At 38.3% G+C, this 22,735-nt stretch overlaps 1 protein-coding gene across 4 annotated transcripts in view; it reads right to left on the bottom strand.

Moving 5' to 3' along the window:
• Positions 1–537: 537 nt before the first annotated feature.
• Positions 538–22,735, bottom strand: part of CA8 (carbonic anhydrase 8) — a 47,853-nt gene continuing 25,655 nt past the window's right edge. For 3 of the 4 annotated variants that reach the window (XM_037379951.1, XM_037379953.1, XM_037379952.1), the window contains 5 exons: positions 22,056–22,118; positions 20,629–20,677; positions 17,887–17,999; positions 11,333–11,505; positions 538–2,205 (listed from right to left, as the gene is read on the bottom strand). In XM_037379951.1, coding sequence (XP_037235848.1) covers positions 11,371–11,505; positions 17,887–17,999; positions 20,629–20,677; positions 22,056–22,118 — 360 coding nt within the window. In that variant the 3' untranslated portion in view covers positions 538–2,205; positions 11,333–11,370. Of the gene's footprint in view, positions 2,206–11,332; positions 11,506–17,886; positions 18,000–19,636; positions 19,767–20,628; positions 20,678–22,055; positions 22,119–22,735 lie in introns of those variants that run through there. The other variant, XR_005103140.1, reaches the window with a different exon arrangement.

Here is a 22,735-nt window from a genome sequence, read left to right as displayed (position 1 = left end):
CCTTTCAGTTAATACTCAGTAGTTAATAATGTGTTGTGTGCAAAGGGAGATCTTCTAAATGAGCTATTGCAGAGGCAACCTGGGAATTGCCTGGTTCAGAATGGGGTTCACTCCACTTTTGGGTGGCTCTGTCGCTGCTGGGTGCAAGGAGATAGGAATACATCTTGAACTGGCAGAAAGCAGTTGACTTCCACCTCGTAAGGCTTTGTTTCGAGGGGGTTTTTTTCAAGATTTTAGTACCAAGCCTGACAACTAGGACAAACTATCAGGCTCCTGTCAAAAACCAGGGACAGTCCGGCCCAGCCACTGCAGGCCATTGCAGCAGACTTTATGCAGAGACTCCTCCCTGCCCCATGGCAAGATGTGGACCAGCAGGAGGCCAGGCTCTGGTGACCAGCGTGTTGGGGTTGGGCTCCAGGTTCTAGCTGCAGCTGCGTGGGGAATCATTGCTGAAGGAAGAGGGGCAGGAGCCGGTGAAGCTGCTACATGGACATTACAGAAGGGCTAGGGACCTTGTAGATGCAAGACGTGGTTTTGGCCAGCACTGAAACCTTGAACCCCTGGACTAGATAATGGGGTTATACTTCATTAAATTTGGGTGGAAGGTGGAGAGGGACTCCCTTAAATGTAACCCTAAGAAATACAAGTTTATATAGGCCCACGGAGCAATGTGCCAATTGCTACACTGCTAAGCCCAAAAAAAACAGATGACTTCATGGTGTTGCTGTACATCCTTTAGCATTTATTGCAATGCATGCTGTCAAGGGCAGCTGCATGTCTCTCCATAGGAAGCACGTGTTTCTGCAGTACGCACAGTTATGAACAAGGGAAATAGTCAGCCCTACCCACTCCCCCTCACGCAGCTCACATGTGGTGTGTGGGGTTGTCCTATTGTTTCTGCTGTCCCTAATATACACATAAATAACTCAGAGAATTCGTAACTCATTATTCAGCAGCAGCTCTCCCCATAACCCTTGACAAGGTAATTAAGCATGCCTTCTGACACTGCATTTACCATTGCCTGGTGATGACTCTGTGATTGATGACTCACCAATCTGCTCCAAGGGAGTAACGTCCCCTTTGTGAACCCTTGGTTTGCATCTCCATTGTGCCCTGGCCTGGAGCTTGCCATCTGTGCCTCCAGCGTTCTTCCACTCCTGTAGGTCTCTGCCTAAACCTGCCCTTCTCATGTTGGTAAAGTGGACCTCACTGACAGCTATGGTGATCAAAGCTATTGCCCACACATTGTTGACTCTGTTCTGCAGATCTTGGTATTTTGCAGGAATCAGAAGCTATGAGCTTCACTAGCTGCCTTGGACTACCATTCCCTTATCTGTTCTGTCAGATGTGTGGCCCAAACATGGCAATCCCCATGCTGTGCAGTGAGCTCAGGGCAGGCAGAGCAGGTCCCCAGACCACCCTCCACAGCAATGTACAGAACAAACAGAACAATCATAATTCACAGGAGAACAAAGGCTGATCATTTTCTGCCTGAACTGAACATTTCTTTGCAAAGTCCAACAACTCGTCAAGTAGAAAATAATCCAGATGATTTTGTTTATTGTTATACCAGTTAATTTTCCTTGCTTCAAAATTGTCCTTTATTTCAGTAAGGTTCCTAGTAATGCAAATGTCATCCAGCTTTATTCAGATAAATCGTGTTAAGGGCATAGGTTTGGCAGAAAAGTGCTCCTTTCTGCCCAAAAATTAATTTTGAATTTGTATAATACTCACTGTGAACAAACAATGTTTTTATTAGTTTTACAGAACGCACCTCCCCTCTACAGAAAAGATGGTTACTGACAGCACAAGAGATGATATGGAATAAAATTAAATCTAACATTCAAAATAATAATGAGTATTTCTACATATTAACATTCACACCAAGCTTAAAATTAATACTACTTGGATCACAAACCACTATTGAATGCTATGGCAAAGTAACTATATATAAGCAATGATAATTACCATTTTAAAATAGTTAACTGTGAATTGGAAGATTTAATGTGATTTCTTCTCTTAATGTACAGCCCCATTCCCAGAATTTCACTGGGCTGTGTGGACAGACCAACTGTCACAGCTGTCTATCAAGGCTGAATTAGATGATGACAAACAATACAGGCTTTGTGGTTCAACTGAAGCAGCAGCCTCAAAAGTTTCCATTTCTCATCTGAGGGCACTGTGGGAGCATTGTCTTCCCACTTTCTGAAAAGAGAATGGAACAATTATGTTACTGAAATTCCTCCACAGTGGGTCTGAAAGACTGTTTATGTCCAGCCAGGGAGACAGGGAAAACTAAAAGCTGGGATTTCATGACAGCAGGTGGGGGCAGTTTCAGAGTGTATACTTCAGTGGCATAATGGTCCCGATTCTTCTCTTTTAGGGTAAAGCCAGAACTGGAAGATTTACTAGCAATGGAGGAAATGGCAATAAAAATTCAAAGTTAAACACAGTGATAAAATTATAAACTTGAAACAAAACTTTACAATTGGCTTTCTGAATTAGTCAGGTAACTGATTCTAATGTGGAGACCATGGTGGTAAATTAGGGAGGAAAATTTACTAGTCACAGAGAATTTTTTACTGTTTACTATTTTAGGGGCCCTACCAAGTAAAGTGCTGAGTACACAGCTCTCATGGGACTCAGGTGGGCTCAGGAGACAGAAAGCAATCACCCAATTTGTCCTTCCTAACACCAGTAATATTCTTATTAACAGCAGAGAAAACTCAATTCTTTGTTTCATGCAAACACATATTCTTGTGCTTCAGCATAACCTTAGGAAATCAGCTGCTCAGGTTACTCCAGTGCTCTCGGTTCAGAAGTGGTAGGTATAACTGTGCCAAACCATTTCATTCTGTTGTACTAATAATCTCATTTTTTCCCGAGGTTATTTTAGTGCTAACTATAGCTCAGCACATACACACAAAAAATCAAAAAATGCATGGATGCAAATGGTCACCTGGGGCCACGATTGCTTGCAGGAAGAGTCAATGCATCTCTAGAGAGTTCCCACACTTTTCTTAAAGAGGAAGGGAATGTAGAGGCTGTCAGTCACCAGCAGTGCTGTTAAGAAATCAGTGTCTACCCACAAGACAATCAGTGCCAGGATTTCTATGTGCTTCCTGGTTACTATCCAATATCCCCAAAAGTCATGATGTCTGTCAGCAGGACTATTTGATGGTCAACTTGAAGAACTTTCTACCAGTTGCCTTCTAAGCGGAGGCTGTAAGCCCTTCACGGAGCAGCTACTTTTAGCCACAGTTACACTCCACGTAATAGCACAGAGCATTCCCAGTTCTTCCTGGGGTTTGGTATAAAGGTGTAACATCAAAAAAAACATGTAATAATAAGATTGCCATCTCTGGGAAAACTCTTGGCATGTTTTTCAGTGGGCTACTAACACAAGGATGCAAGAACCAACCCCCTCCCTGAAGTGAACAAAACAGTTCCTCTTGCTTGGACTGATGATACTGGATCAGGGAATTAAGGCTGAAAAAGCTGAGTGAGGAAGCTCAAAAGAAGCCACAAACTTTGTGTTCTTAAGGTTCCACGTAGGCAAACTAATGCTGTGACACAGTGACACGTTCTCAATCTCAATTAGTGCTAAACTAATTACGAAAACTGTTTTATACACTGCAGTAAGTAGTATCTCTCTTCTTTTTTGGATAATCCCTAGTGTGATGTAAGGGTGATTGAGTATCTAATTACTCCTTAATTGAATGCACATTTTGTACATTTTTCACTACTTCAAGCTTAACGCTTTTGGTCCAAAAATCAAAGTCAGTGAAATTAAGTTGAACTGGGACTTGCGCAGCTATTGTATTAATGGATTACTTTTGGAAAGGAGCCTAATTATATGAGCCAGTCTGAAGTTTTCAGTTGGGTTTGTTACAGAAATACTTAACATATTGTCTGGTAAGACTGATTGTATATACTGTTAGTGTTGTTATTCATGTTTACCCTTTGTTCTTGTTTAAGAGTAATTTTTCTACCACGGTAAATTAATAGCACTGTTCCCTAATATATGTGGTCAAGTAACACTATCAAGTTAAAGGTTTAAGTAGATATGAAGATACCTGCTTCTCTTACTCTTCTGAAAAGTTTTTGGAAATGCAATATTTGAGCTACAATTGTACAAATGGGCATGTGTATTATAATCAGAAAATTGTCTAGATGTCTTGCTTGTTGTTTATAGATTATATTTCTGCCTCTGAAATTTCCTTTGCTTGGGTTGAGTCCTACATATATTAGAGTCCCATTGCTTCTGGTGGAGTCCTCTACAGATCAGACAACCGTCACCAAAGAAAAGCTTTCAGGATCAGTGCCATGAAGTGTAAATACCTGGGAAATCTGAGAGCTATTATCACAATACCCAAGGTTTAAAAAAAAGAAATATTAACAAGATCAATCACATTTCATAAATCATCCTCAGAATGTAAAAAAAATCATTATGTTTCCAAAAATACCTATTTCTAATTCTTTCATATGGTAGTTTTATGTACTTAGATTCCTCACAGAGAATAAATTTTCTTGGACAAAACTGGAATAAATGCAGGACTGTAACTTTATCCCAGAAACATGAAGCAGCCGCAGGAGCAAAGACAGGGCGCAGCTGACATATTTTTAAGAACCAAAAGTCCCAATGTTCCCATAGTAATAGACAGAGCACACTTCAAAAAGAAGATATAAGAAAATGTCAGTGAAAAGGATTATTTTTTAAAGTCCTCCAAACATGTTGAGAAAATGCAAATAAATGGACTATAGAGAAATTAAATAGGACGGCCATGATAATATGCCTTTCCATTTGATAAGGAGAAAATAAGATTCCTCATTGTAGCAGCCTTAGGTCAAGATCACTACACAAGATCAAAAACTTTCTTCTGCTACTTAAAAGTAGTCAATCTGCCTTCTGGAAAGCTTTTCCACCTCTCTTGTCTTACCATATTCCTTACCATTATCATCTCACATAATGTCTCTGTATTTTTCCTTACAGAAGCATCTTGCCTTCTCCTCTCTAACACTAGGATAAACCACAAAGTTTAACAGTTAAAAAAAAAATAAATCAAAGAACATGGGTGGCAAAACTAGTTTAACACTGACTACACATTACCATTATCCTACACCTTCCTAAAAACAGCACCTGAAAGTATGGTCAGGCATAGATTCCAAATGTCTCAGAAAAGAGAACTGACTATCTTCTGAATCCTTATCTTCCCTGAAACACTTTCCATTCCTTCCATGAAAAGGCCACCATTTATTGAGTCTACATCTAGTTCTGTGGGCATTTAACAACATCTAGCTAACTAAAGTGTACCTTTGTTTCTCTTGAGCTCTAGGGATGCATAAAAATCTTTGAGAAAATTACAGTAAGTTTTGATTTGTAACACTGCTTTGTCATAAACTGTAGTGTTAGTCATAAAATGTAGTTAACAAATGTCACTACTGGTATTCTCTATCTTGAGTGACAATTACCAGTTGCAAAAACATTTTCAGTAACCCAAAACAGTTCTGTTTTTTATTTTCAAAACATTGCTATCTGCTTAGCAAGAGTCTGTTTGCATAGTTTCATTGCATTGTTTTCATCCATATGAAATAACTAGAATCACAAATTCCAGTAAGAATTCCAATTAGCTACTCACTAATTTGAACCCTCAGCAGTGGGAAAACAAGTTAGGCTGACATGACAGCATTCACTTACAATCTCAGTGCATGCCTCATTCCATGCTATTACAATGAAACAGTGGGAGGCAACCTGAAAAGGTACCATCTTTCAGCCACTCCTGATGCTCTTGGTCTCCTGAATGCTCCAGAAGTTTTGGTATGTTTTCAGTAGGTCTCCAATTATGGTGTGTGGCTCACAAGCCAAAGGTGTTTGGCTGTCTGTCCTACGGTCACACATTCAAATACAAGCACATTCTCAAGTATTCTGAAGTGGCAGCAGAGTGTTGGGCACTTTACATAAGCTCTTAAAAAACAGGAGAACAATACTCAGTTTTGTTGATAATGTGAAGTTGAGTTTCTTTCAAAGATTAAAACTTAACAGTTAAACCAACCACCTTATAAGCACAAACCCAGAACACATGGAGACAAACAATGACTGATGAAAAATCACTTCCTAAGAAGTAATATAAATACTCATATTTCATCAAATCTAGGAAATCAGTGTTTGCATTTCTAAAGAACTAGTGTTGATAAACTTTGTGTTGGCTTTTTTTAAAAACAGGAAAAAGAGAATGGTCATAGTAGCCTAATGATGCATGGCTGCTGAAAGCTCACTCCAGCTCCGGAATCTACACAACAGGAATGGATAAAATTCCCAAGTGCTGGAACTTCTGCAGAGCAACTTCTTTGTGAACTTTAGGAACTACAAAGGCTACCAGTAAACTGAGAATAGGGAGACATATTGATCGTACCATAAACCTCCATTCAAATGCCAAGTTCACTGAGATCTGCTTAGGCAAAGAAATACAGACCATAGCATGTGCCTCTCCTATCTCTGTTTCTCAAAGACAAGGCCGAGTTCCATAGCTCACACTGTATTTGAATGTCCCTTCATATTCTATAATCTAGTTACCATACAGTGTGCAATGCCACAAAGAGGGGAGTCCACCACTACCTGTTTAGCACTAGCTCATTCCCACAGGCAACACTCATCCCCCGTTCAATGTCCTGTGGAAAAGGCAGCATAGTTTTGCTGCCACAAGAGCAGCTCGGCAGCTTCAAACGCAAGTTACGTGTGTGCTATCCACTCACTAAACACACCAGATGCAGTCAATACACTGCCCTCTCTCCTTACTGTGAAACTAACGCTGTGCTCAGACCTTTCAATGTCATGCAGACAGTCTCTGCAGTATCAGGCATACAGCCTCTGTTCCTCCCACCGTATATTACTCCTTCCTGTCCTTCAGGCCTAGCACAACCTTGATATTTTGTCTTCTTTTTTTTTTCCCCTCTAATCTTGAAACTACAAGTAGAAAAATGGTAATTACATCAAGAATGGGTTTTAATCCCAATTAATTTTTGCTATCATAATTTACAGGACATTGGATAAACTTGCAGCTGCTTACAATCTAAGGTCTACCAAATGTGTATGTGAATGTGTACATGCATTTATGTATATAAAAATCAATGCTTTTTCAGGAGTTTCTGAACGAGTCACACAAAAAATGTTCAAGAGAACTGGAGTAATGTATATAGGTACATGGAGTAGGTATAAGCCATCATCACACTTGGAGGACAATTCTTTATTTATGGATACAAAATAAATTGTGTCTGGGATATGCACTTCGGAGACAACACACTGGCAATCAAATTCTTTAGTTTATTAATTATGCCCAAGTGTAAAGTAAATTAAAGTTTATCACTTTCAAAAGAAAATACTCTTTCATTATTATTTTAGCAAGTTATTTTTTAGAACTACCTCTTACTGCCTTCTATTAAAAGAATCTTATTGATTTCAATAATTTTTCTACCAGGCATTTATTTGACCTTCTCTTATTAAATGGGAGCAATGCTGTTTAACTATCCTATGCATGGAATCATGCTTATACACCCTGATTTATAAAGAGATGAAGATGTGTCGACATGCCATACTGAACTCAGTATCATCAGTTCAAGGTGATACTCAAGTGTTTGAAATCAGACATCCTGCTCATTCACAGATTAGGCTGTTCCACTGATGTAATAGAGGAGAAAGGCATGTCTATCAATTCAGTTACATGTAAAGCAACAAGGATTAAAAAGAGGGTAATAAATCCATTGGAAACCACAAATTATGCTGTCTTCAGTGAAGAATACATGACTGAAAAAAAGTACTTATCCATTAGGTAAGGTGGCAAGCCCCAGAATAAAATAACCTGCTGGAATACTCCCAATTCACATGTTTAAAAACAAGTCAGGGCTCAAATTTCCAAAAATCTAGCTTTTCATAAAGTGGAAGATTTAAGATTTTTATTATTTGATTTCTGAGTGGTAGCATTTATTGTCCCCCCTTGTGAAGCTTTGCTTCATATAACAATATGACTTAAAAATCTTTTCCCAAGATCACTTGAGATTGTCAAGAAATAGCCTGATGCCCATAGTAAGGGCTCTCAGTCAAGTATGAAGTATCAAAAAAAAAAAATAGTGGTAACACTGAGGAAGTTACAATGTTATCCTTTCTCTGTTTTCTTTCAGAAAAGGATCTGGAGTCCTGGTAAACAAAAAGTTGAACATGAGTCGGTAATGACCCCACTTATACAAGGGTGGCCAACAGCCTCCTGGGCTGCACTAGGACAGGAGTTCCAGCAGCCTTGGCAGAGGGCCATTGTGTCAGAAAAGTCCACCTGTGTGTTTGTAATTGTAATATTCAAGACATACCAGAACTTTAAAAGAAAAGGTAATCTCTTTGAAAGGAAAAAACGCTCCCTCTTGGATCACTATGTAGATGCCACCCTGCAAACTATTACCTTCCCATTTGCTACTGAGCCTTCATAGCAATATTCAGCTGATGGTAACAGTCCCAGCTTAAGGACCATTACCCATTCCTATGAATGAGGGAAGGTGTCGTTTCTGAGGATGTCTGAGATCTGTATGAGGAGCTACTGTTCCTAAACACCTTCCTCCTGGAAAGAATCGTGTGAGGAAATCAGTACAAAGTAGGTAAGACTGTTTTCCTCCCATTCTGCCTCTTTGCATAGAAGAAAGGTGGTCAAAGCCACACAATTTCTTTTTACACTTCATTTTTCCAGCTCCCCAAAGACAAACTCAACAACAAGAATATATTGTGAACCTTTGATTGTTTCAGTGCTATTTGGACTGATGCATCCAAAACTTAAAAGAAGACCTGGCCAAATGACTTTCTGATAAATAATTCAATCTGGTGTAGAGCCAAGTGCCATTTCTTCTTGGGCTACACAATGCCAGGAGTCACAGTTCCCTTCTCAGTGCTTGAGAGTCCATAATTAGCATAGCCCTACAGTGAGGACCATCATTTTACATTAAAAATGCCATCATTTGGGAATTAAAACTGCAGATTATTTTGTGAAGCATGCCCAAGATAAATCTTATTATTTAAAACAAATCTTTATAAGTATTGACAAAAGTAATAAAATTTCAAACATGAAAGCAAAAGGGAAATTTTTACATTTCAATTCCAGCATTGTAAAGGAAACTCTTTCATGCTTAAAATTCAAACTCAGTGTGTCAAGTAATTTCACTGTTACAGACTCGAATTACCTGCACTGGCCTGAGGGCAATATTCACTCTCTGAGAAAAATCGTACTTTAATATTGCTATGATTTTCCCAAGTAATTTTTATGCAGAAGCCAGGATGAATTTGAAACATCCATTTCAAGATTAAAGTGACGACATTTGGTGACTGCAGAGAACCATGTAATTGAGAACTGGGCTCAGGGATGTGCCCAAAATTAAATAAGGGGTAAGAAAACAATTTTAATAAAAGGAATAATGTTTTGCTTTCTTTTCTTAATTTCTGGGATGCAGATATTAAATAGGGTTATAAAATACAAATAAATCCTTAACTTCAAAAAAAAACCTGAATGCTTATGCTATATGGAAAGACCATTAAATTGTTGGCCACTGTCTCAGCCCATTTAATAATTTGTGTCATGTGCAGGAGGAAAGATAATCTTCCCACTCAGTTTTAATGGATCCATTTTTGGAAGCACTGAATTATCAATCTCTTTTATGGGTTATCTGCTGCCTGATCATTTGTTAACTTGATATGAAGTTGGGGGATGGACTCACAGCATGCTCTGAAGAGGTTTAACCACAACAGAGCCTGATATGAACTAAGGAGTTCCATCATTGGCCTAGACAGGGCAAGAATTTTACATACAAATAAATGTCCTTTCCCAAAAATGTTTAGCAAAAACTTTCAGCAGCATGCTTCCAGGTGAAACTCTGGATGAACTGGTTCTCCTGTGAACATATGGGTTTGAAGAAATGTGCAGAGAGAAAACCTGAAGCTTTTATATAATGGATTCTACCAGTAAAATAGGGTAATGGGAGTACCCAAGGTTGTTATTATTTAAATAAAGTTTATTGTAAGACAGTAGATGAAAAATGCTACGATATTAAAAAGTAGTAGGACTTACTAAACAAGGCAAGTGAACAGATTCATTCTTTTCTTGAAGATTTCCCAGATTAGCTGTCTTACTATTTCTGACAAGGTGGAGCCACCTCATCACAAAATCAGCCATAAATGTAGATGTCTTGACTCACTATTTTCAAGGTAACTAGTTGTCTTAAAATCATAGAATCATTTAGGTTGGATTAAGACCTTTAAGTTCAGCTCCCACTGTTAGCCTAGCACTGCCAATTCTTCCACTAAACCATCTCCCTAAGTATCACATCTACATGTCTTTTAAATACCTCTGGGGAAGGTGATTCAACCACCTTCCTGGGCTTTAACTCTCATTACCAGGTTTTTTCATTCCAGTAAAACATTGATTCACTAAGTATAATGAGATTTAAAAGTAACTGTTGAGTATTGAGGGAATTTATCTTGTAACTGATAGGGGCTAGGGGAACATGACATAGCAGGTTTTAATAACTGAAGCTGGGATAATGCAGGTTCACATGTGTATTAGCTCTTAAGCACTGAATCCAATGACATCCTTAAATTCTTGCTCTGTGAGCCAATGAAGGCTGAAAACATCACTGAGGACAAGAAGCAGCAACTATTTCAATGAATGAAATATGAAAAATTAGCCATGACAGAAGTTAATTAGTTTCCTCTTGTATCTGCACTGGTTTTGCCCGAGATTCAGTCTTGCTGGGAACGAACAGCATTGTAAAGCAGGGAGAAAGGATCCAAAAAAAAAAAGATCAACAGGCCTGCTTTGAGAATTATAGGCCTCCTTCCAGAACTACTACCCTTTTTTTTAACAGATAACACTATAAAGATTCAGCAATGACTGGTGTTCTAAAAACATGGAAAGAAATCAACCAGTGAAGAAAATCTACCATGTAGCCTAGACATACTGTGCTGTTTCTCACTGCATTAGCTGAAATTTAAAGCTGTAAGTAATTGTGCAAGATCCACTGCCTACTGACACCAATACGAATATTTCAATTCAGTAAATCGTATATTAGATTCCAGCCAGTAAAGAACCTAATAGTAACCAAACTATTCCAGCCACTAAAGAACCAATAGTAACCAAACTATTTTACTACAGGATAAAATAAAACAGTAATGTCAAAATTCACAATTGTTGATACTATACAATAACATTAGCTGAAATGAACTCAATGAGTTTTCTCCTTTAACAAAAACTCCCCTATGAAAATTATTTCAATATTTTGAATTTTCTGCTAAGCTTTTACTTACTTGAATAAAGGATTATTTTTGCTGTTCTTCCTCTTCTGCTACTGAAATGCAGCCCTGATGATTCTATCGCTAAGTGGCTGAGTTGGTCTGAAGTTATCTCCTAGGATTCCATCACAGCCCTCTAAAAGTTCAGCACCTTTAACATGTGTCCTCAGTCTACGAAACTCCTCTATCTGAAAGGCAGAAAAACAGACATGAAGAAGCTGAGACACATACTTCTCTATGGAGTTATGATCAAAATCAGCCTTGTCCAGCCACTTCTGCAGCTTTGAAACTTGAGACTGTCAGGTATCATATACTAAGGTCAATATATATCATTAATAATGTTTCCAAATAGCTGTCAGCACTGTCAAAGCATTTAACATATAGAAAAATGTAAGAACTTTTATGCACATGGTTTGGCAAACAACCTTTGCTTTTTCGTAACTTCTTTTTGGATCTGTAACCTTCTTAGCCATTGCAGATTAAACCCTATGAATCACCTTTACAGTTGTGACATGAGAGTAATCACTCTGGTCTTCAAAGAAGTGCATTTCAGGAATAACTTGGTCGACAATAAATTATTTTGACTTTCATCCAGTGATTTATTTATTGCCTAAAATTTTTGCTTCATTTAAATAGAAATTATTTTCTAAACCAGGAGAATTCTGAACAGACTCAGCTTTAGAGGAAGTCTGTCGACATTTTATATGGAAAAATATGGTTTTTTCCAATCAAAACAAAATACCGCTTCAGAAGTTCTGTAGATGTAGGTGCTAAGTATACTTAGAAAACCGAATACAGTCAAAAATTAACACAAAACATTTAAATTAGTCCAAAACAAATGTATTTCTGGTTTATAGACTCTTTTTCAATTTTTTCTAAATCTAATCTGGTCTAGGGAAGAATGTGAGCCGCTTCCATCTCCATTCCTGGTATCAGCATCAAGCTCTGAGCGACAAAAAAACTAAGAAAATCAATGCATATCTCTGCAATATTACATCTTATCACTCAACAATGCCATTTTTAAGAGTCTGGTATTTAAAATAAGTAGTTACAACTACTGAAAAAATTGTGTTTGCTTTTGCTTTGGCATATTGACAAGCTACCTTAGCTGAATACAGCAAACCTACTAGAAGGCTGATCCCCTAGCCTGAGCCTTTGTACTTGTGCTGACCCTCTGATGCCTCACTACCCAGTTCAGCTGTAACATGAAACTGAAGCTACACAGAAAGCAAAACGGACCCTTAAGTATTTAATCATTTTATCATCCAAGAGATTATAGAGTTAATTTCTTCATGAAAAACACCCTATGAAGGATTATAGAGAGAATGCAAGTATGATTGCAGAATTAAAAGAAGTGAGGTACTAAACAGCACGTAATGGCATTTTTATTCTTATACTGCCTGCAGAGAATACTTTCTTACTGCAACCTGGAAGACTACTGCCTTCACTGTTGTTTTCCACTCTACAGCAGAATTGATACAGACTTATTTATTTGATTTAGAGGCTAGCTCTGCTTTGCTTTCTTTTCCTCAAAAAAACTGTGCTTAGAAATCAACACTCAGCTTCTTGCAGCTAAGATATAAGGCAACAGCTTAAGACTCCAAAAATGAAAAGCAGAATGAACTGTAAAGCTCCTTGAAGGTGCTTTTAGAAGAAGAATCCTGTTTTGGAAGATTTTGTTTGTTTAAAGCAAACTGAAAACAAACCCACTACAGGCTTGGAACTGAAAAAGCCTTCAGGAGTCAAGTGCTGGTAAATCACCGAATGGGTTTTGTAAAGGTAGCTTCTTTCACCATCTGCATCAACTCTGTAAAGTCTGAAATAATTGTAGTTTAGGAAGGAGCATTTTACAAGAACATGGGTTTTGTTTGATCTTTTGAGAGACTTCAAACAAACACAGATGAAGGAAAGGGAGAGCAGACTCTCTGCAAAGCTGACATTTGTGAGCTGTCTCCTGCTATAACTACAAATGCTCTGCCCCAATCCCACAGTGAAATCTTTCTCCAGGAGGTACTCCTCTCAAAGCAGCTTCCAGTTTCTGCAGTCAGAAAAGCAGGACTGACCTGATCCCCATGTCTGCTCTTTGCTCTTCAGGGAAGTCAAGAATTGTAGCCCTGCTCCAAGGGGGAATCTCTTCTGAGATCACCAGGCTCCTTTTTTAGTCCTTCATACCATGGTTCAGACCACCATGACAAAGACCCTTTATACACATTGTGGTCTGCTTCACTCTTGAGAAATGCTTCTGTCAGAACAGCACACTAGCTGTGCTGACACTACTTCCCCTATTATATTTCTATGTGATAAGGTAATACTCATCATCTTTCATCTCATACGGAACCACTTACTATCTCTTCCCAACACCTCACAAGTGTGAAGTCTACCATGTGGGACTGCTGAGGAAACAGATATTTCAGTGGCACACAGCTAAGCACCCTTTGAATACTCACATACTTTCAATGGGGATAGCCACTTATAAAAGTTCTTCTCACGCCCAGAAGACACTAAGAATGACCTAGGCCGGCACACACTGAAATTCCAGATCAAATTCTAACCAGTGAAGGGGTAAATCTGCAATGTTATCGGCCACATTTCCACTGAATAAAAGAACCGAGTTTATATTTTGTAGAATTTCGCAAGAATGCTTTTACCACTTCCTTGTACTCAGATCCTGAACACTGCTTTCTTCTGTTTCACTTAAATATTTGCTGAATAGAACACACAAAACAAAGACTTTTGTGTTTTCTACAAACACTTCTTCTATATGAGGCATAGAAGCATTATCCTTCTGCTTGAAAATTTCACAAGCTTCCATGACACCTTCCAAGAACACAGACCTGCTTCCCAGAGAACAGAATACCGTGAACCTCTCAGAGTGCTTTATTTCACAGATGACATAATTTTTGCACAATTCCCACTCCAGCTCCATACGCTAGTTACTATTTCTGTCCTTTAGGAGGTCTTGATTTTGAATGAGGTAGACAAAAGGACTAGAGACCTTGCCATTCAATACAAAACTAGTTAACTATGACAATGAGTATAGCAGAACAACAGCTCCTTGCTGCATCATTGTTTAAAATCCCTGCTCTGAGTGGCCTAGACAATGTACTTGTTGTGGGCTTCAGTGAACCACAAAACACATTATTCACAGATCTCAGTTTTTTTCAAAAGAAAGTAGAGGGAAGCACGAGGAAGTCTTTTTCAATTATTTCCTGCTCTTTGCTGGCCTAATAGGAGGGAGTTTCCTGTTTTCTCCCATTGCATTTCAGCAGTGTATGTGCATGAGTGAGATGTCTCACAAAGCAGTCAACATAGTTCTTTCTGGGCTGTACATTTCAACATAAGACAAGTGTGGATGATAAAAAAAAAAAAAACAAACAAACAAACAAAAAAAAAAAACCACCAAAAGGGGGCAGGAATATGCAAAAAGAGCACTGCAGGGTGCATCTTTCCAGACAAGCTCCTTTCCACAGAGGTCAGTAATAAAACTCCAAGAACCAGATTTGCAAAGCCTTTATTCTCCAGGGGAGAAGAGTCACCTGCACGCTTTATCCAGACTGCACAGAAAGACTCGTGAAGGAACTAGCTCTCTGATGGAATTGAAGCCTCACGTCAAAGAAAATTACTTCCATTGAGGAAAGAGCACTGGACTCCAGGAAAGCACATCCTGGTGCTGCAGTCCTGGCGTGTTCTTTTGCTACTCGTATAACCAACACACTCAGATCCCAGCTGCTTAAGTGAGATGCATATGGAGACGAAATCTCCTCTCACTTAACACTGACTTAGATCAGTAGCAAATCAACTCATCAGTTGAACTTTACTGGCTATAAATGACTTCAGGAGAAACAGAAAAAGGTGTTCTACTTAGAAATGGCCAGCCTGTTACGCCTACGACAAATTAGTTGCTTCTCCATTGTTTCAAAATAAGCAAATCTAAAAATATATAGATGTAACCACAAACTAGAATTGCAATTTTATTCATTTTTCCCCTTATGATTCACAGTTTGTTAATCAATATTGCTATGTTAATTACAGAAAATGAGAACGTGAATAAGCATCTTGTCTCAAATATATTAACTAGCTTCATCAGAGGAAGGCAATAAAACCTATTGTATATCAGACTTGTTGTAACTTATTGTTACTTGTTGACTACTTACTGACACTCAGAAGTTGATTATTTTATGGCCTGAAAAATGAAAATAGAAAGCCTTGAATTTGTCTCTTACAGGCTATAACCACAGATGCTACTAGTTTATCACTTGAAGTTCCATATGCTGTGTTCATTAGTATCCCACAGAAGAAAATTCTGTGAGTTAATGACACATGTTAAAATAATGTATTTAAATCCATCAGAAATGAATTTGCACTGAAATCTACGCTTTAACACTACAAGCAGGCTTAATAAAATTAAATGCCTTTACCAGCCTTCCATGGATGATTCAGAATGGTCTATGCTATACCACATCCTCTTATTTTCCAAAGACAAATCATTTCTCTCCACATTTCTCTCCTTAAACAGAATCTCATAGGCACTCATGCCCACATGCACAAAGAGGCCAGATACTTAATTGCAGCCAAAATGCCAATTACACGTTAAAATCTTGGATGTCTAGGCTATAGCAAAATATTCTGGCACCTCCAAAATCTTATCTGGGGCATTCTGGAAAACTCCCTGCCCTTTTGAGTTCAGAATCTCAGATTCACCATCTCTCATTTACCTCTCCCCGTATTTATTCCCAACTGACACCTGAAAGCAGTATGTGATGCAAGTAAAATAGTTATCCCACCTTGGCAAAAGTCCTTCATGTTCTTCGTAAGTCTTTTATGCACAACCTTGCCTTTAATGCTGCTGCATTCGTAACTACCAGTGAGGACTTTTTTTCTAATTGATGCTGATCTACAACAAGTACCAAGTATCATCCCTGGCCTAAGTCCATTCCAGTCTCTCACTCTGCTGCAGTGCCGCATCTCACCTGCATACTGTGTCAAAGGCAGGGAAAAAGCCCCTCCATGTCCTGTGCATGTCCTTCATCACTGCAATGTTCTTGTTGGATTTGGTTTATACCAATCAAAGTAACGCAGCAACTCAAACCAGCTACCCTTCACCTATAGAAGGCCATGGTGATGAATCACACTCTTATCCCTAGGCACTATGGGTCACATTTTTCCCCAGGCACACTATTCTCTTCCGGAGACTTATCCCTGTCACATCACATTCCAACATCTTGTTTGCTTATGGTAAATGAGTTTTAATGTTAACTAAAGTTGCATTTCTCTGCTTTTTCTTCTTCTTTCATTCACCCTCTCACTGTCTCCCACCGCATACGGATGGCTTTGTACATTGACTGGATTAAAAGGGAATAGACACTATTAAATCTGCAACTAGCACAAAATAACATATCCTACAATGTCTCAGTGTAATAGCTATGGTCTTTATACTGCTGATTAAGTCCTCTTACCTATCTATATCACATCTGGACAATTAGCTGCCAAGTTACAAAATGCACTCTGTCTTTAAAAGTTATTCTGAAACTAATAATGCCAGCAGAGATCTGTTTCCATTTACTCAGCAGTAAGCAGCCATGAGATCTGTCATTTCCTAAGTAAATACCAGATTCATGATGGGATACATTTAAGTTGCAGCTACCATAGAAATAACTTTATTGGGAGTTATTGCTTTTAAAATATGATTAGAACTAGAATTCAGTTTTCATATGAAAAGAAATACTGCCAACTTCAAATTGTTAAAACTGTTCAAATACTGTGCTGGGATTACTAGAAAAATGTTAGATTATTAAAGCTGAAATAATTTAAACCTGAATTTATCACCTTTTATACTTTTTTCCCTTCTGTCTGCACGTGCTTCAGAGCAGGCAATGAAAATTAACACATTCACCTTCAAGGATTCTAGATAGTTTCACTTAAATTAAACCCGTATTCCTCCAGCTGGGTTTTACAGACTGTGGGAGGATACTCATCAGGAGTTTTCATTGTTTTCACAGATTTGCAATGTTTTCCATGGAAACGCTCACATGACTGTTAGATATAATTAAAAAAAAAAAAAAATCACCTTACAATAGATAGCTGTGAAATCAAATTTAAATAGGTAGTTTCTATTTGACATTATAAAATACTTAAAAAAGAGCAAGGTAAGTTAAATATAGTTCAATGCAATCTAGGTAGTCTGTATTATGTTAACATTTTTCATTCTCCAGGACATAGTGTCTCCCTGTGCTTTTTTGTTCCTTTAACATCAAAAAGCAGTGATATTTGAAAGCTTACAATTACAAAGAAATGAATTTCTTTTGCCCATTGACTTCTTTCTTTCTTTTTCTTTCACTTAAATAAAGAATTATTTTAAATGCAGATGATAAATGATAACAAGGTTTTTCATCTCTGACCTTTGCATTGCTTTCAGTGACTCAAAAGGCTTAACCTTTACTTGAAAAGCCATGTACTGATCTAATGGGATCTTCAAGGAGAACAGATATAATGTCCTGATATATGTATTTGCACGCTATAACCTTTAGCTCATAACCATATTCCAAGGTCACTTTAAGCACAGCTGTTACCTGCACTTGGGACACAGTCAAAGGATAACGGAATAATATCCAGGTGACACCTTCACTGCAGGGTGGAATGGTTAGAGAGCCCTCATACACCCAGTAGTCACGCAACAGAGGATCTGAAATGAAAAGGAATGTGGAATTTTAATGGCATTAAGGAAAATAATTGTGGTCTTCAATTAAGACAGCTTATGATAGCCACGGGCTTGCTGATATGATGAAGTTAGTATGCAGTAAGCTAAGGTGTGAATTTATAACCTGCCAAGCACTGGTCACGACTTTCTTATGGGAACATACACGAGCTTCTGGTCATTATATTACAGTAACTTCCCCCTGTAGATGAGTCTTTTAAAGTCGAAAATACCACTTTATAGCTGTGAAAAATAACATATGCACAACTCCTTAAACTAACACAGAAAATAAATAATATGGTGGGAGAGAACTCCTGTTAGTATCAGAAGCTACAAGAGACATCCCATATTGAAGGCAGAGGAGCTGCTGTAATCAAATTTTAACCAACTTTTAGATTTAGGGTACGTCTCAAGGATTAATTTATTTTCATTTTTTAGAAAAATTCATTGAAAACAGCTCAAGCCAAACTCTTCAGTTCTCAATTCTGGTGACGTGTTTTTTGAGATGCACTGGTGCCTCCTAGCTTTGGAAAAGTGGGTTGAATTTCACAGGAGAAAAAAAATCAAAGTTTATTTAAAAGTAAACTTCTTCGTAAGTTTATAAACTAATAGGTTTATGAATAACTGTTAGAATAAACAGTTGTCTCTCAAGAAAATGTACAATGGTTTGTCCAAGCAGAGTTTTTTTAACTCTACATACAACACACTTTATTTTAATTATTTTAATTCCTCAAAGATTCCAGTCACACCACACTTCATAAAGTGAGACTACACAGGGCTTTCATTTACTGCTGTAGGCCATACTCACAAACGACTTCCTGACACAGCTTGAGAAGTACAGAGAGGAAACTGCCTGACTATAAAAGAGGGAACAAGAAACAAACCTAGAGAGGAACTGGAGACAATGAGTGGTTAATCATGGCAGGGAGAACTAGGGGGAAAGTTGTGACTAGCATGACAAGGACAGAATGGGAGACTGGAAACAAGTAAACTTGCTTGGCTGACCTAACCTGTTACTTCTATTTCACTACTAGCTCAGAGGAATATCAGTAGAATTAAATCTTGCTAATAAAGCCTGTGATTGTCAGTGAATGGATTTTGTCTTGTTGGTGTAACTTTCTTTCTCAGTTAGGGAATTACATAGCAAATCCATTGAAAGCAAGTTGCATTATCAAACACTCAAAAGTTAAGAACTGCAAGAATTAATTCAGCCTGTCCTGTGCATGCATGCATTGTGATCCTGTCTTGTTACATGATTATGTATGTCTTTTCTAGAGAACTTCTCATCATTTACTTGCAAAGTAATGATTTCATTTTGAAAAGCATCCAATAACATTTGGATTTCTCAGCACAATGTGTGGCCCTTGGTCTTCTTTTTCCCATGCTATTCAAATCCTTCTTGTTAGGAAGGACCACTTTTTCTCATTTTTTCCTGTTTCTAATGCACTCATTCCTTCAGTGTCAGAGTGCTTCACAGACATGAATTAAGTTCTCCTTCCAGCAACCCAGTGTGGTGAGGAAGGATACATTAACCCCACATTTTAAAGCTGGGGAGCTGAGGCACAGAGAAGTTAAGGTCAAATGCATCTATTCATTTGAGGTGTTTGATACGAGATGCTTAGAACCTGATTTCTCAGAGTGGTTAACTTTCTATAGCACTTAATGCAGTCAGAGCACTGCTCCCATTGACTTCAGTTGGAGGTGTAAGCACTCAGCACTTCTGCAAATCAGACCCCATGATCTCAAGTCGGGCACCTAGAAAATGAGGAACACACAGTTAGAGATGACTTATGAAAATTTTGGGTTTTGTGACTTGATCAGCATCAAACAGGAACTGTGAGGCAGGGGTCCTGTAAAAAATAACTTATGGTCACAAAGTTAAAAGATGTTTAATAATGCATATGCATGAAGGGGCACAGGCGGCCTTAATTCCTGCAATTCCTAATTGTTGAGCACTTGACTTTGCAACCTAAACAATATTCTTTTGATGTAACTAATATAGTTTAATGTAGACCTGGATTACTTTGGAAAATTAGAGCTCTTGCCACTATGAAATGGAATTTAGCTCAGCAGGATTCCTTGCAGAAACATCTGTCTTGCAGAAATGCATTTTTTTAAGTCACATTTTTTTTCAAGACAAGGTAGAGGAAGTGGTTGTTCTTTTAGCTATATGAATTTGAATCTGCCTCCCTTTGTCACTACTCCTATGTATGCTATACATATAACTGTCATTGCATTATGGTATTGTCTTTTGATGCTGCCAAAATGCTACCGTGGTATGTGGGTAACCTTATGCTTCGTATTTTATGCCAAAGTAGAGAAAGGAGTACACACAGCTCCCTCTCTAAGTAGGATGATAAATAATCAAGAAAACTAGCCACAGCGCTGCCAGCAGTGCATGGACCACAGTATCACATCCCACTCACAGGACGAAGGTAAGTTCCAAAGAGACTTCTTCATCCCTACCCCTGTTAGCACCACTAGGTGCAAAAATGCATTAACACCTTACAGGACTCGCTCTCCGGCTTGCAATTAGGCTATGCTTTAGATCAAGATTGTCTCAGCCTCTGCAATTAGCTAGTAATCCACACACACAAAAGAAAGCAAAGGCACCTACCTGGTAATAAAGAGTTGGGATTAAAACAGGGTATTGTTTTGGACTTTCCCTGAAAAAATGAATACAAATCAATCTCATCTCTAGTTTCTTATTAAAATGCTGATGAATGGAGAGGTAAAATACACTGTGTGTTCTTGTAACACTAAGCCTTGAATTTCTGCACAAATCAACCTCATTAATAGCCCCCATTTAATGATCATTGCATTTGTTCTTGCAGCTACACAAACATGTTTTTTTATTGTATTTTATATTTTACTTCTCAGGTTATCTCAGCAATTTGTCAACTTTCTGCCTTTAGTACCTGGGCTCCTTCCAGGTCCCAGCCTTGAAATTCTCTACATGAAATTCACAGGTTCCATACAAAAGGAGTTTGAAAAACAAGGGCCAAAGTGAGCTTTTCCTTGGCTGACATGGATAACAGTTAATAAATAAAGCCAGTTCCACACATTTAATGCAATAAAATTTCATGAATGCCAAAAGTATGTTCGATGCTGACCCTGTGAAAGTCATTGGCATAACATACATACTGACAAGGCCTTTCATGACCTTCCTCTACTTGGCTGTCCTTTCAGTAATGAAACTGTATACAGAGTTCCATACGCTATTTTTTCTCTGACACCTTCATAAACAATGAGTATTGGTAATATTAAAACATCATGACTGAAGTTTACCATATATTATTTGACTAAAAGGATATTTTCAGTTCCCTTCTAATAACAGCTTCTAATTTTTCTATACTTCAGCATCCACTGAAGTGAATGGCTAATCTCTCCAGACCAAGACAGAACATCCCATTAATACATCTCAAAATCCTTTAAAATCAAAAGTAAGTATGATTATTTCTATGTTACAGACGGAGACCATGAAGCAGAGAGATGGAAGTAACTTGCCCAAGGTCACTTAAGATAGTATCAACATTCTGGAGAGCACTCCTATCTCCTCAGTCCTACTAGGTTATTATCCACCCTTCAGGATCCCCACACATAATCCACCCGACAAGACAGCATTATGGATTTGCCAGTTTCTCACTGCAAGTTACTATGGGAACTCAGTTCACCTCTTTTTTTCCTCTACAAATTAAAACCAGATAAGTCTGGAGATACTGCGGCCAGTGTTCACTAAGCATACTGCAGTACTTGCATTCACACTGACTTAATGATAATCACTGAAAACGTAGTATTTGCAATCAGCTATCGGTACAGGAGATCAGATTTTGCGGCCACCAGAAAAGGAAGTAACTACAGCAACTGTATATTATCTGAATACTGTAAAATGTTGAGGTTCTGGTGCAAGGCCACCAAATGATGGTTTTCACATATGGTTTACTACAGACATATCCAAAACCCTTCTCTTGGCTTCATACAGACCCATCTCTCACTTCCTCTCTCTGGTCAGTGAAAGAAGCATTTCTTCAGGCAATGCCTTACCTTGTACTGGATGTCCTGGAGAATTTCAGTTACAGCCTTTAGGCCTACATGCTCTTTTCCTATCTGAAATACAGCAAGCAAAGGCGAGTTTCAGTATTTTTCTATTTCAGAAACTGTGAGGCAAGATAGAGGGCAACCAGAACAGTAAGTTCCGTAGCCGTTTTTAATTAATCTACACAACCTTATGTTAACCAAATACAAACATGGCAATTCTAAACAATTAAATCACTAGAAAGCCATCAGTCAAAAGTAAAAAAGGTGCAAATAACTTTAAAACAGAGATAGACACTCACAGAACAAGAGTCACAGTTAAGTCTGGTAAGTTTTTACTAACCCCGTTTTGCAGCATATACTGCATATGGAGTCCAAATCATGCAGCACAATGACATAAAAAAGCCAAGGATACAGTTTGTCCTTACCAGTTGTTGTCAGAAAATTACACAGAAAGGAACAGAGTAAACAAGCACAACAGACACTTTTTGAATTTGTTCCCACAATGCTACAAATCTGGCTCAAGGTATCTCTGAAGCTCAGAAGAGTTTTTCCCTGCCTGCAGAAAGCAGAATGGCAGTTCCCCTCCCTCACGGTGTCTCTGGAAGCAAAAGTCAGGCTTCCAGCAGCCTGCTGCAACACTGCCCTTACTGAACACTTTTGAGGCACAGAAGATGGGGCTTCCAAAA

This window comes from Falco rusticolus, chromosome 3 (genome assembly GCF_015220075.1).
Source record: "Falco rusticolus isolate bFalRus1 chromosome 3, bFalRus1.pri, whole genome shotgun sequence".
In the NCBI taxonomy this organism is placed as follows: domain Eukaryota; kingdom Metazoa; phylum Chordata; class Aves; order Falconiformes; family Falconidae; genus Falco; species Falco rusticolus.
This window is presented reverse-complemented; position numbering and strand designations above follow the sequence as displayed.